General features: G+C 34.8%; 1 protein-coding gene across 1 annotated transcript in view; it reads right to left on the bottom strand.

Moving 5' to 3' along the window:
• Positions 1-1,731: 1,731 nt before the first annotated feature.
• LOC127073119 (uncharacterized) overlaps positions 1,732-16,327 on the bottom strand; it is a 21,273-nt gene continuing 6,677 nt past the window's right edge. Inside the window, exons 2-3 of the mRNA XM_051014218.1 lie at positions 6,472-6,635; positions 1,732-2,046 (exon numbers count right to left, since the gene is read on the bottom strand). Coding sequence (XP_050870175.1) covers positions 1,801-2,046; positions 6,472-6,635 — 410 coding nt within the window. The 3' untranslated portion in view covers positions 1,732-1,800. The remainder of the gene's footprint in view (positions 2,047-6,471; positions 6,636-16,327) is intronic.

The raw sequence follows: 16,327 nt of genomic DNA, 5'->3' as shown, positions 1-16,327 counted from the left end.
GATTATTAAAAATGATTGATAGAAGATGAGAATTGTTTATTTTGTTTATCGTACGCCTGTAGATATGCAACGCCGTTAAATACACGTATGTACAAATTGTTGTCTATCGTCGGGCGTACAGTAAAATCAAAAAAAGAATATATTTAATTCGATGATCGTAAACTTATCTTCTTCCGTCGTAATTTTTATAATTTGATTTTTAAGCTCAATCGTCACTTTTGAAAACAAAAAATTTCCTACTTAAAATGATAAAGAAAGATAAGAAAAATAATTAGAAAAAACGTATTGGATATCGTATGCCTGCAGGTATGCAATATTTTGTTGAAATACATGTAGTGTTAATTGTTGCCTATTTTCAGGCGTGTTATAAGAAAACTAAAAGGAAACATAGGTATGTATATGTCTTAATTAACAATATAATGTATTTAATTAATTAGACGCGATAAAGTTTCTTGTTTTCTTTTTTCTCTTTTTTTTTTCTTTTTTTCCTCGTAATTTTCATAATTTTATTTAGGAACTTCACGCGATATTACATCGGATATCTGCATCGTATTCACTATTTTATACGATAAACGAATAATATTTACACTCACACACTGTATATGTATCATAAATACACGTTTCCCGTTCGTTTTTTAATTAAACTTTTATTTTTATTATATTTAATTTTTTTTTTTTTTTGGTTTTGCTTATTTCGCTTTATAATATAAGTGGCGGGGATATTATTGAAATAAAGTTTATACTCGGATAAATGTAATCCTTCGTATATGTGCCCTACATACATATCATCTACCACTCTTTCTCTCTCCCTCTCTCTCTCTCTCTCTCTCTCTCTCTCTCTCTCTCTCTATCTATCTCTTTTTATCTCTTTACACATCTTACATCCACAAATTTTCGTTCCGTTAACAATTTCGTAAATAATGTCTATCTTACAAGCCGAACGAACACACAATAAATAATCTCTAAAACAATTGTTTTATTTACAGAATGATACCTACGTTCGCGAATTTAACGTCTCCATTTCGATTCGTGTTCTCAAACGATCGTATTATTACGATCTTTTTTACTTTGATATCAATTTCGTATCTTATCGAAGTACTTTCCTCGCGAAAAAATCGCAAAAAATTAATTTTAGAGTATTAGAAGTTAATCGCTTTACAATGTTTAGTTATTATTCCATTAAGGATTCAATTTTAATGTTAGATCACTCGGATCACTCTCTCATTCACTTTTCTTATATTTATCCTTGATATTTACATCGACAATTTGTTTTATCTTACTTTATTCTTTTTTTCTTATCTTCCTCCTTCCTTTGCTTCCCTCACTTTTTTTTGTCTTTTTTTCTCTCTTTCCTTCTCATTTCTTTAACCGACGATAATATAAATCAGTAGAATTATATTTATTTACACGAGACTTTTTGATCGTTTCCTCTATTAATACTTCGTCGTAAAAAATCGCTCTTCTCTTCTCGTAATTGTCTTTTCTTTTCTTCTTTTTTTTTTTTTGGTTTTTTTATATATCTATTTTTTTCTATTTTTCCTTTTTTCCCTTTCACTTTCGAACATAAAACTATCAAATCATTATTCGCGTCTCTGTCAGCAATTAAAAAAAAAATATTATTATCCTTACCAACGATAATTTTTCTTTGGAATTAATTGTCCGTATCGAAATTATATAATTTTCGTAAGAGAGAAGAAACTATAGATTAGGAATTTACACAAGAGACAATGATTACAAAGATAAATAAAACATGTTTTATCATTATATAATCGAGTCCTTTTTTCGAAATCGAAATATTATTTAAACGACGTAAGGCCGATAAAGAGGTTCTTGAAGTTCGGTCGAGTTTCTTTGAGTTTCTTGCAAAGTTCCCCTGGGTTCTTCCGGTGTGCACGGTGCTGTTACCGATACGTCACTTCCGGTATTCTCTCTCTCGGAATTCTTCGTATTAGCAGCATCCTCGAGTTTGCCACTAGCACGTGCCTCCTGTTGTGCTTTCTTACTTCTCTTCCATTTCATTCGTCGATTTTGGAACCAGATCTTCACCTGAAATGGAGACAAAAACGTTCGTGTGTGTTTTTCTTTTTTTTTTCTCTTTTTTCTTCTTTCTTTTTTTTTATTTTTGATCTTTCCTTTTTTTTTCTTTCTCTTTTACCTTGTAATCGATTCCAATTTAATCGAACGGATTAACGGATTAAACGAGCTCTTAAGATAAAGTTACGCAAAATCATCGTCTCCCACCCCTCTCCCCCGAACTCTTTCTTTTTTCTTTTCTTTTTTTCTTTCTTTCTTTTTTTTTTTTGTTTTTCCCTCTGAGAACAAATATAACACACCTTCTTATCTTTGTCGTATTAATCTTCAGAATTCGGCGATAAGTTTCTTTCGCGTGTGCGTACGTGCATGCGTATACTACGCGCATATATGTGTATTTCCGTTGACAACGATAAAGGACCGAATTATCGTTAATTATTATTCTTAATACTTTATTTTTGACCGATCGATTTTCGATATAAGAAATTTTTTAATTGCTTCGAGCATACACGTGCACACACTCACAAACATGGAAATTCGTTAGGATAGGCGTGATAAAAATCTCGAAATTAGACTAACTCAACAATCAACAAGGTATGAATTTTATTCAATCTTTACTTTAGATCAAATTAAAATATATATATATTTTTTTTAACACATTTAAAATTAGGAAAAAAAATTATATATATATGCGTTATTATATATTTATTCTTTTATGAAATAAACAAATAGGTATATGTGTATATATATATATATATTAAAAAAATATATATATCTATTGTTAATACATTATATAAAACAAGAAAAAAGATATATTGTATATAGAATATTTTTAATATAGAAAAATATTTTTTTATTATTACTTGTGCATATATCTATATTCTAAAAATCAAATACACACATTTATACATATATATAAAATGTATATATATATATATATATGTACATATGATAGACAAAAATATTCACGACGAGACATCGTAAATCAAGTAGAGTGATAGGGTAACACGATTTTCTTTTTTCTCACCCACCCCCTCTCCCCTTCAACCCCCTCGGTAAAATCGTAAGAAAGCGATGTAAATCTTTCGGACAACATATCATGCTCCCATGTAGCTTCTTTAGGGGTAACCCCTCCGAAAAAAGAAAACTCACGAATTTTGTGCTCGTACGAATACAAATGGAAAAGAATTTCACCCTAATATTTCTCGAATCTTGATTCCGAACGATTTTATTACGAAATGTCTATGTGTTTCCTTCCTCTTTTTATCTTTTTTTTTCCTTTTTTTTTCTTTTCTATATAAATTCCACCTTCGTGAAAATGAAATTATTATTAACAAAAGATAGAGAAATTTCGATGCCAGTAAACGCACACAAATGTAGATCTTATATATATATATTTTTTTTAAATTAATCAATTAAAATATCATTGATATCGATCATTGAATATAAATCTTGATCAAAACATAAAATGGTTCTTTATTTTTCTTTTTTTTTTTTTTTGGAACACTGACGGATAACCGTTTTGATCAATTAGATTGATAAATTAATTATCTATATTTCCGAACGATCCGAGGTATTAGAAAAAGAAGATAATAGTAATAACAATTTTTTACGTCTTATACGTATTACGTCATGTATATCAAATTTCGAAAGAAGTTACATCTTTTTGTATTCTATTTTTAACTAACAAAATCAAACACATACACACATACACACACATACATACACGTTATATGATTAAAAATAATGTATACATGTGTATATATATATATATATATATATATATATATATATACTCACTATATGCGATTGAAAAAAATTATAACTAATTAAAAATATCTACATGTATATACATACATACTATATGCAATAAAAAAAAGAATTATAATAAATTAAAAATATCTACATATACAAATACACATACTAAATGCGCTAAAAAAGAAAAATTACACTTCCCAATTAAAAACATCAACGTCTGCGTTACCCGATCAAAATAAAAAACCGATTATATCTACGATATATAAATATACAAGAAAAAAAAAGAGGTGTAAATTCAAAAGAAAAAAAGAAAAGAAAAAGAAGAATTACAAGAAGAAGAAGAAGAAGAAGAAATAAAGATTAGAAAGAGTAAGAGCCGTGTATCAAATGATTGGAATGGGTTAGACGAAGAAGGTAGAGAGAAGAAGAAGGGGTGTTGAGTGTTACGACGCCACCGACGTCGACGCCGACGCCGACGCCGACGCCGACGACGACGACGACGACGTTCGAAGGTTGGAAGAGAGGTTCGGAAGTGGAGAGAATCGGTAAAATATCGAAACAAATCAGGGACTGAGCCCGACCCATAACTCAGACTTTCGCGTCTGTTTGCCGAGCGATCCGTCAGAGCTCGTAAGCTTCGGAGTTATGTTTAAGTTGTTGAACTATGTGAGAGAGAGAGAGAGAAAGAGAGAGAAAGAGAGAGAAAGAGAAAGAGAGAGAAAGAGAGAGAGAGATTCGCGTGAAGGGAGAGTAAGAGTCGGTGTCTCGCGAGTGAGCAGGCTACGTAGGGATTATTCCTAGGATTTCCCTCAAGGGTCCTTTTTCCCATCTCTCTCTCTCTCTCTCTCTTTCTCTATCTATCTATCTCTATCTATCTATCTATCTCTCTATCTCTCTCTCTCTCTATATATATATATATATGTATATGTATATATATATCTGTTTCTCTTTCTTCCTCTCTTTCAAACTCTTTTCTCTTTCCTTCTATTTCTCCTTCTACTTCTGCTACTTCTACTTCTACTTCTACTTCTACTTCTACTTCTCTTTCTCCTTCTTTATTCTCTTGATCTTTCTCCTTTATCTCGTTCTCTCTTGCCCGTTCATCGTTACCATCGACGTCCCACGTATTTCCATATTCCCCGTATTTACCGCCTCAATGTCGCTCAATCTTCCATCGTTGGAAATCCAACAACTTCGAAAGGAATTTACACTTTATCCCTTACTCAAAAATCAAAAATTCGTTGAGGATTTAATGTATGGTTTATGGAGAAGGAAATAGAAAAACAGAGGGAGGTGGAAAGAGGGAGAGGGAGAGGGAGAATCGTTAACGGCTTAATTAAAATAATCGAAATAATAATCGTACGAAAATCAATCCCGATGTAAAAATCAAAAATGATTTGTCAACTTTGAGAATGTGATATTATGGTTCATAGAGAAGGAAATAAAAAACGGAGGGAAGTACGCAGAGGAGGGGATGATCGTTAACGATATAATTAAAATAATAATCGTACAGACGTGTCTTTTGTTAAGTATTAATAATAATGATTGAAATTTTATTGATAGGGAAAATGTGACGACATGACGATTTCGTCAGGGAGTTATTTTTTGTATAGAAAATGAAAAAATGCAAGTGAGATCGATTTTTATAGATAATCGAAATAATAATTCGTATAGATAATTTTTGTTTGATTATTAATAATATGATCAGGATTTAATTGACATTGAAAAAGAAGAGAAAAAAGGAATTATTATGATCATCGATTTTGGGATCATAAATTGAATTTAATTTACGAGAAACAAAAATTTACAATGATTTACGAATGATACGACAATGACAATTTCTATTAACTACAAATAATTGAAATGGAATTTAATTGACGAAAGAAAAAGAGGAGATAAAAGAATCGTTAACACTATCGATTTACGAATTATGTGACGATGACAATTTCTATTAACTACAAATAATATCAATAGAATTTCATTCTCGATAAGAAAAAAGAGCAAAAAAAAAAAAAAAAAAAGAAAATAATTAACACCATCGATTTATAAATAGTGCAAATCTCCCTATCCCACCCCCTCCTGATTCATATCTTCATTTTCAATTAAACACTTCAAAAAGAAATTAACAATTTAATTTTACCCGATGAAAAAATCGGAAACGATTGGTATTTGTCATCGTGGAAATCTAATTGAAAAGAAAACAAAAGAAAGGAAAAGAGAAGAACCAAAAAAATAAAATAAAAGAAAAGAACATGAATTGTTAACAACGTCAATTTATAGATAATATAATATCAATAACAGGTATTGATGTGCGTAATAAATAATTGATATAAATAGAATTTAATCGGTCGTATCTTCGTTTCACTCGTAAGATCGTCGTACCGATATAGTTGTTTCAAAAAGAAAAAAAGAAAAAGAGAAAAAAAGATCGTTAGACAATTTTTTTTCCACGAATATCGAAGACGACAAGTCTACGTTATTTCCACGATGATTCATTGACGTTCATCGCGTTACATTGTTCAAGATTAAAATAGATAAAGAGTATAGGTATTGTTTGGATGAAACGATCTTTAACATTAGGTTCTCCTCTCATCTCCCTTCCCCTTTTTTCCTTACCTAACCCATTTACCCCCTCCCTTCCCTCCGATCCATCATCGTCCTTATTTCTTAAACTAAACTTACCTGAGTTTCGGTCAGCATCAACGATGTCGCTACTTCGAACCTCTTCGGTCTGCTCAGATACTTGTTCTGACGAAATTGCTTTTCCAATTCGAGAAGTTGTTGGGACGTGAATGCTGTCCTAGGTCTTCTCGTTTTACCAAGTAACGCGTGTTGAGCAGCACAACCTTTCGAAAAAAAAGAAACGGGGGGATAGTTCGTTGAGAATGTAACGGAAAAATAAAAAGAAGAAGAAAAAAATTAAGAGAAAAATAAAGAATAACATCGATTTGCGATTAGAACTCTCGATTAGAGATTAGAAATGGATATATATATATATATGTACGTGTATGTGTGTAATATATATATAAATATATATATCGATACATACCGAGTAGATATAAGATAAGTCTTTTTGTATGTGTATCTATATATATATATTAAATATCATTTCTCGGAACGTCAAATTTTAATAAATTCGCGAATGATATTTTTAAAAGCTGTTGTGCGATACGAGCATGATACGAGCATGATACCAGCACGATACACGATATAATATCGATAGGTATCGATCTATTGATCGATCGATCGATGAGTTCATCGTAAAATGAATGATAATTATAAATTCGATTCGTAATATACGAAATTGGTCGTAATCTATGGGATGATCACGACCGGACCGGACCCCATCGATAATTCTCATCGATCGTTACCGGAGCAACGATAATCATTTCATTAGCCAGTACGATCCATTGGAAATCATCGAATGCTAATGCAATTATCGCGAGTGTAAATCCCTATGGATTACGGAGCGATGATTTGGGGTTAGACGTTAGGGTGGAAACGCCACCGCCCCTACAATTAGCTCTACCAACGACTCTTGCTGCTCAGAAACCGTATCCCAGACTTATAGTAATCGAGGAGGGGATGAGGGTGGGTAGGAGGGGAGAGAAATACATTGGCGTAGAATATTTAGAATCTTTTAATCTAATTTATATTATTATAATTAAATAATATATACATATATGTATATATTATATTTCCTTTTTCTTTTTGTTTTATTCTACGACATGAAGAAATTAATTAATCAACATATTTTATGAATCCTTAATGAAATTTGAGATTCGAGTGAATATCTTTGAAAGTTCGAAGAGAACAAATTGAAAACGAGTGTGGAAACTACGAAAGAGAGAGAGAGAGAGAGACAGAGAGAGCAGATTTCTCGTGTCATCCTAATCTCACGCGATTTGTCAGGAACTTTGCGTCACTGGCTTAAGCACCCCCGAAACTTAACTGGCAAGTGCGTCACCGACTGTCAGTGTTTGTACACATGGCATCGTTTAGGCGAGCGCATTCGGATTAGCGTGTGATTCACTTAACCGTCGAGATATTGCGAGCAGGTACTACCTACATATTATATGTATATATATATACACACATTTACACACACATATATATATACATAGGTATACATATGTAGGTACGAAAAGGGGAGACACGTTTTGATACGGAGCTTTGCCCAATTTTACGGCCGATAGAAAAATAAACGACACATTCGTCCGTGTGATACGATCGTTCTAATATAAATCCATTCGTTCGATCACCGACCTAGAAGTTCTTAATTCTAATGATTTTATTCCTAATGAATATTTTATCGATCGATCGAATCCATAATTTTTCGATGCTTCGTCGGTCGTTACGTCCTCGTGGAAATCTCCTAAATTAAATCATATTGTAATTTAAAATCAAATTTACTTTCACGAGTTTCCTTTTTCTTTTTTTCTTTTCTTTCTTCTCTCTCTCTCTCTCTCTCTCTCTCTCTCTCTCTCTCTCTCTCTCTCTCTTGTTCTTTAATGGTTCGCAAGCGTAAGTGTATTTTGACTGCTGAAAAAAATCTCGAATAATCAAAACGAATTTAATTTGTTTCTTTTTCTTTGTGAAATTTCTTTTTCTATTAATCTTCCTTTTCTCCTTTTCTTGCTTTTATCTTAGAAAAATGTCATATGTTTATACGATAGTGTAAAATTTTATACATACATATATACGTACACACACATATGTACATACATAAAAGGATTCAACACACAAAATGTGAGAACATCAACCAAGGACCACTCTTTTCATATCCACCAGGACATTTGATGCTCGTTGGTATTTAACATGGTAGCATTTAGCCGAATATTTATCGTCTCGCGAAAAGGGGCGGTTTACCCCCCGTGGTGCACATATGGCGAACCCAATGATGATTTCCCTTCCCCTCGTAAATACTATCGGGACGATTATTATTTCGTGCGTGTTGCATCCTAGTGCTCTCTTCTTCTCCCCCTCTTACTCCACCCTCTCCTCCTCCTCTTCCTCCTCCACCTATTCCCCACCTCTCGTCATGATTTATTTTTATGTCTTTAGTTGACAAATTTCGTTCTCGATAATTCACCGATCTGTGACATCGATCGGAGAGTCACAAATACAACAACAAAAAAAAAGGAAAAAAGGAAAATTATTGCGTCAAAAGGAGAAAGGAAGAAAAAAAAATTACAGACTCTTAAAAAATGAAGTCTTAAAAAATAATAGAATCCTAAATAAAAATAAAAACACGATCGTAATTTGAAAATAATAATAATCCTAAATAAAAAGTAGTGCTAAAAGATGATCCCTTAAAGGCGAATAATAATATTCATAAATATGAATTTATAATAGAGAGTGTGAGAAAGAGATCAAGAGAAAAACCAAGCTCGAGATCGAGATCGAGAGAGAGAGAGAGAAAGAGAAAGAGAAAGAGAAAGAGAAAGAGATAGAGAATCCCTATTCCGAAAGAGGGTCGAAAACCAAGTGACATAAGGTCCGGTCACGTTCTTGGGGTGGTAAGCGTTAACTATGACGCTAACTAACTACAAACAGCCGGAGGTAAAATAAATAATCTCGAGTAAAGTGGAACGAGTAAAACGAGTTAAAGATCGTGTTGGACCAATCGTAGTATTGTAGATATTAAGGAAAGGACCAATGAGCGAGAGAGGGACACCTTTTTCGGATCCTTTACTTACGTGAAGGAAGGTAAGTGAGTACTTACTTAGATTTCGAGGAGTTGGGCCTGGAGTTCCGAGAGAAATAAAAAGCTACGAAAGGAATAGAGAGAAGAAATAAAGATGGAGGGGTGGGGGGAGGAAGAGTGGGGAGATGTAGAATGGTGAGCAAAACCGTGACAGATGTTGGTAAACAAGGAGGGTGGCTTTTATCGAGTGGACAATCACCATTGACGCTCTTATATCTAGAACCCCGAGATGTACACTGTCGATGTGCAGTGTTCGGTACGCTCACACGCACTTAACACACACGTACAGAGAGAGAGAGAGAGAGAGAGAGAGAGAGACTTACACGCACGCATACAAGGTGACGACCACGTTCGTTTCGACGTAACCTTTATCATGATAATTTAATTTATTTGGGCATCCATTAGCCGCTTCATGCCGCTTCATACCGCTTCTCCGACGTCAACGGCGTCGCCGCCGCCGTTTGGCACCCCCTAAAATCGTGCGCGATCATCACGGCGGTAAACACCGGCCATTATCTCTACTTAAAGCGACCACCCTCTGTTATATACCTTTTCTCTCCTATCCGTATAGATAGGTGTATATCTTTACCCTTCGACAAAATTGCAACCCCTCGTCGAAGGAACAAAAAGAAAAAAAGAAATAACGTATGAATGTAATATCGTTCTTTCATAGAGTTTCTTTCTTCTTCTTCCCCTCTCTTTTCCTTTTTCTTCTTTATTTTTTCTTTCTTCTCTTTATTTGTCTTTTTTCTTTCTCTTGCTGTTTCTCGAAAGAGTAAAGAAAAAAAAAATTATGTAATTCTTCGTCTATGATTGAATCTAATGAACTTTAAGATGAACATGTACAGAGAGAGAGAGAGAGAGAGAGAGAGAGAGAGAGAGAGAAAGGGGTGGGAGAGAGGATAGGGAAAGTTAATTGTTCCAATGTGACGCGAAAGCTTTTTTTGCGAACGACAAATTCTCCGTCTCTCTGTCTATCTGTCTGTTTGTCTGTCTGTCTGGCTGCCTGTCTCTCTATTTCTCTCTCTCTCTCTCTTTTTATTACAAAGGAACGAGGAATCGCACCGGGTATCTCTCGGACTAACGAGTAACTACCCTCGTTAACTCCTGCCCGAAGGGTTCGCTTAATTAAAGCTAATTACTCCGATTCCGTTGCCGACGACTAGAGCCACACTTTCCTTTTTATTCCTCATTTCTTTTCATCCTATCTTTCGATGAGAGAAAAAGGGGAAACAAAAGGGAAAAGAGAAAAAGATTATCAAAAGAAAGAGAGAAAAGAAAAAAAAGAAAAAGAAAAAAGCAAGTGAACGAAGCCATCCATCTTTAAATGTATAGATAACATTATTATAGATAACGATGATCGAGTCGATCGACAGATCGGAAATTCACGCATTAACGGGATTTCCTTTGTTCTTTACAGTTCTTTCTTCCAACAAGGAGATACAAACGGGATAGATAGAGTAAGGGAAAGAGAAAGAGAAAGAGACAGAGACAGAGACAGAGAAAGATATAGGTGGTAGGTAGTCTGCAAGCTAGGGTATCCACGTCGGAACCGAAAATGGCCACCCTCTAATGGACAGCAATTACCCAATAGCGAATTGCAAATTGGAATTACCGTCCTAAATCGGCGTGTATACCTCTAACCGAGTAGCAGCGAGTCGGCTTCCGCAGGCAGGAAAAGCGAAGGGGTTGCTAACGACTTGGTTTGCGTCCGTGTGCGCGTTTATCCCTCCTCGCACACCCCCACCCATACCATCTCTCTCTCTCTCTCTTTCTATTCTCACCCCTTCCGATCTACGAGACGTCCGTCTCTCTCTTACGCCCTCCTATAGCTTCCAACGCGCGTCTGTGGTGCCAGAAGCTCCGCCTGCGATCCCCTAGCCCCTAGCATGTCCCGCCCCCGAATTATCTGCCCCTCAGATACGAACTAAACGAATCTAGCCGAGCGGAGCAACGCTCCACGATATCTCCACCTCTTCCTACTCTCGTTCATTCCTCTCTAGTCCTCTCTTCTCTTCTCTTCTCTTCTCTTCTCTTCTCCTCTCTTCTCTTCTTTTCTCTTATTCCTACAAAGAGACGCCACCATCCTTCGTTTCTTCCTTCCTTCTTTCCTTCTTTCTATCTTTCTTTTTTTCTTACCCATTCTGATAGACGAAAGAGAGAGAAATAGTGAGACCGAGAGAGAGAAAGAGTGAGACTGAGGGTGAGACAGATAGACAGACAGACAGACAGAGAGAGAGAGAGAGGGGGAGGGAAAGTAGGGAAGGGATAAAAGTTGGCCAACTTTTATCAGGCTATTTTCCTTACCCCGAAATGGCTGAATTTAATCCCAAACTCCGGGGCTCGCAAGTCTGCCACAAATCACGCCATAAACATCCGCTATGTTACTTCTTATTCTTGCCGTGTGTACCACCAAATGGCAGCGGGCCTTTCTTCTTCTTCTTCTTCTTCTTCTTCTTCTTTGTCTTATTCCTCTTCTTTCCTATTTCTCTCGATCTACCCTCTGCTACCTCTTCACCCTTCGCACGTCCTAACCCATCGATGTTTCAAGCTACTTTTCTTCGAACCTCTTTATCTTTCTCCCACCCCTTTTTCTTCTTCTATTTCTTTTTTTCTTTTTACTTTTTTTCATATCGTCCTTATGACAGACCGATCAGTATCGATCCTTTTTATCCTCGTATAGAATCCCTCGGTCGATGTAATAATCTCAACTCTTGTCTGTTCTTTTTCGTTTGCTTTTTTCTTGATACGTGATATACGAGATGCATACATGTATGTATGTATGTATGTATGCATGCATGTATGTATGAATGTATGCATTTAATAGTAAAATATTTTCACGAGTACTCTTACTATCCGAGAATGTAGTAACTACATCGGTAGGTATATGTTTGGTAGAGCGAGCATATAGATAGACGATAGCGCGTTTGAGCGAACGCGGGATGTTACACATCGGCTAACCAAGATCTGTTTGCTTGCGGACGGCCAAACTAGCTGGCAGCTAATTCAGAAACACCATTACCACCTATACGCCTATAGGCAGGTAGACTGATGCTACTGCTTCCGATATATATCTACATATATACATAGATAGATAGAGATATATATATATATACACACATATATATATATGTATATAGTCAACTATACGTTCCGTACGTGCACTCGTGGACCAGCGAATTTGCCGATTCTCCCTTCTCCGTTTCCTGTTCCCCTCTCCTCTCTCTCTCTCTCTCTCTCTCTCTCTCTCTCTCTCTCTCTCTCTCTCTCTCTCGCTTTACCCTCCTCTATCCTCCTCATTCTCTTCCTCCTACCACCCTCTCCAACCTGGTGACGCTAGCCACCGCTTTTAGCCCATCGATAGAAGCTTTAATTTCGGTCGATCCGGGATAACATCGAACTGTGAATGGTCCAGGCGTTGAAAGTTTGCCATCGAATGAGTCGAAACCTCTCCTCCTCTTCATTCTCCTCATCCTCCTCATCCTCTTCATTCTCCTCCTCCGCCTCTTCCTCTTCCATCTCTTGCTCCTCATCCTCCACCATTCTCTTCTCGGGAATGAGAAACTCTGATTTGTGATTTGGTTTATTCGAAACTCCGCTGATGGGTTTTAGGTTAAAAAGTTTCGACAGCCGAAATAATCCGATTGCTTGCCGCGTTACATTCACGTACCATAAAATATTTCATAGCTTTCCCGTCGGCCGTTCTCGAAATCTGTGAATCGAATCGTTTTTAGGAGGGGAGGTTTTTTTCATCCCTTCTCCTATCTTCTTTTATATATACATATCTATATATATATATATATTTATTTATTTATATATATATATGTAGAGAGAGAGAGAGAGAAAAGGAGTCAAGGATCACAGCTCTAAATTTTTATTTTCGTTTTTGATCAAAGAATAATTTTATTACTAACGATCCAGATAACTAAGTACAAGTTCAATATAATTTTGTCGATCATAATGTAGCTATATATTTTTTGCTTTTCTGTTTTTTTCTTTCTTCCTTTTTTTTTATAACCGATCGTAAAAGCGATTGGTTGGCTATCGTCGTCGTAGACCGGAGAACTACGGTCGGTACACCGAACCGCGGCTCGAATTAATAGGAATACTCGAAATCCTAGACAAATAGGAGTAATCCGCCACAATCGGTACACCATATGTCGCACGAAAGATATATACATACATACATACGTGCATATATATATATATATATATATATATATACATACCTAGTCGAAGAAAGTGAAAGAACGTGAAAAATTTGATTGTATGAGATTATCGATTAAATATTATCGATAATTCATCGCACTTAATTAGTTCGACAGTTAGAAGCGATATATTCGTAGATATATTTTTATATGAATCAGGTAAGTACAATGGATGTTTTAGTTATTTAATATTGTAATTTTATCTACATGTATTGTACATAGATGTTACATAGATCGTAGATTAAAAATTATTATTTTAAAAAATAATACTATAAGAATAAAAATATATGATGTTAATAATTATCACACACACACACACACACACACATAAATATAAAAGACTGAAGAAAATTTTCCAACTATCTGGATGATAGATATTAAAAGATATGTTTGCATAAAAATAGCACGTAATTAATAATTACACGAATAAGACTTTGAAGAAAATGTTCAGCTTACTCTTAGAAACTAATTTTCCTAAGAGACCAACAGAAAGAGAAAGAGAGAAAAAAGAGAGAGAGAGAGAGAGAGAGAGAGAGAGACGAAGCTAAAGAGAGAAAAAGATAAAGATAAAGATAAAGATGAGAGATAACACGTGAAAGTATCTTTGTCACGAAATAGCTCGTTTAAACGGAGTATAAGTCGACGCGGAGTTACCATGGTAACGGTATGGCGATGGTGGTGACGATGGTGCACAGGAGAAGGGCGAAAGGGGATGAATAGACGGATGAATGACGCACAATTAACTAATTAAATCATCCACCAACCCCTCGCGAGCTTTGTCTCTCGAGTATCATCCCCCTTTTGTTGGCAGAGCTTCCGCCATCTCTTCGCCATTGTTTCTCCCCGTTCGTAGTATGGGCGAGCGAGCCTCCATGAAACCGACAAAAAAAGAAGAAAAGAGTCAAGGGATTCTTTGGATGGACCAACCGTCTCTCTCTTTCTTTTTTCTCTCTTCTCTCTCTCTCTCTCTCTTTTCTCTCTCTCTCTCTTTTCTCTCTTTTCTCTTTATGTCTCGCATACTACGTTCTCTTTCTTCATGGTTCGTCGAATCAATTTACCAAATCGACGATCGACAGGGACCGAACTGTCCCATAAGAAAACGAATTCACCTTAATTGCGGTTCCTTTCAATCATTTTTATTCCTTTCCAGATCCTTCTTCAATTCGATTCACTCGAATATATATGTGTATATATATATTTTTTTATTTATTTAATGTTTATTTTTTTTCTTCGTCTGTTTGTTTCTTTTTTTTTTTTTTTTTGAAGATTGATATCGAGGATTAATTAAAATCGATTGGTCGGATTGAAACGAAAGGAATTACTTTAATGATGTGGTTTATAGTTCGATTAATTCCATTCGGTTAAATCGAATATTTTTTTCATTTCTAACTTAATTTCTAACATCGTTAGAATGCAAAAATAAAGAAAAGAACGAATCGAGTCGAATTATTGAAGAAAGAAAATTCGAACTTAAGGAAACTTCTTCGACAAAATTTTTTATATTTTAATATACGTCGATTGTATACCGTCAAATATTTTCTTTTTTTTTCTTTTTTATACATTCGCCATTTTTAAGGGATAGAAAAAGAACGTAAAGGTTTTATATTTCCGATTATTTTTTCTTTTTAATTTTCGATATATATATAATGTATATACATACATACATACATACATACATACATACATATATATATATATATATATATATCGAGCAACCTGACGTTGGTTAAAGATATTACCAAGTCTTCCTTCCATTGCCTTTAGCAAATAATTTTCGTCCCTTAATTTCGTTTGTACCGGCTTTCTTCTGAAAGGGGGTCCTACGCTATTACGTTGAAAAAATATCTCTTCTAACGTCACCCCCATTAAAGAGGAATTCCTAACTCGATTTACATTTACATTTTCTCTCTTCCTCTCTCTCTCTCTCTCTCTCTCTCTCTATCGACTCTGACTAACTCGTAGAGAATCATCGGATATGCTTCAGCAGTGTTTCTCAAACTTTTAAGCTTCATTTACTACTTGAAGATGTGTGTATAACTGACGCATCTCTCATATACAAATAAATGAATAACATTATAATTATAATGTAACAATGGGAATAAAATAAAACATAAATATATACACACACATATATATATATATAAATATGTATATAAGCATGTATATATGTGTTAAATTTTGTATTAATAATTCCTCAAAGGACAACGCGTATGAAACTTTGAGAAACACTGTGTCGGAGTATCCAATAAATGGAAAGAAGAAAAAAATTTCTTAAAAAAGAAAAAAGAACTTAAAAAAAATGTTCTTCTCTCTCTCTCTCTCTCTCTCTCTCTCTCTCTCTCTCTCTTTCTCTCTTTCGGACAAATAAAATAATGAAAATTTGCAAAAGATCAAAACCTTTCAGCTTGGAACGATGCGGAAACGTTAACGAGCAAGAAATGTCGTCTCGCTTTTAAACATTCATATACACATACACACACACACACACACACACACACATATATATATATATACATTTTAAATGCATTATATATACTACGTGTGCATATATATATACATTGTTTATAGAAAACAAATGCAACGAGAATGTTTCTATACGGTCAGGTAAAAGCATTGAAATATT

Source organism: Vespula vulgaris, chromosome 2 (genome assembly GCF_905475345.1).
Source record: "Vespula vulgaris chromosome 2, iyVesVulg1.1, whole genome shotgun sequence".
Taxonomy (NCBI): Eukaryota; Metazoa; Arthropoda; class Insecta; order Hymenoptera; family Vespidae; genus Vespula; species Vespula vulgaris.
The sequence above is the reverse complement of the archived record's forward strand: the minus strand, read 5'-3'. Positions and strand labels throughout refer to the sequence as shown.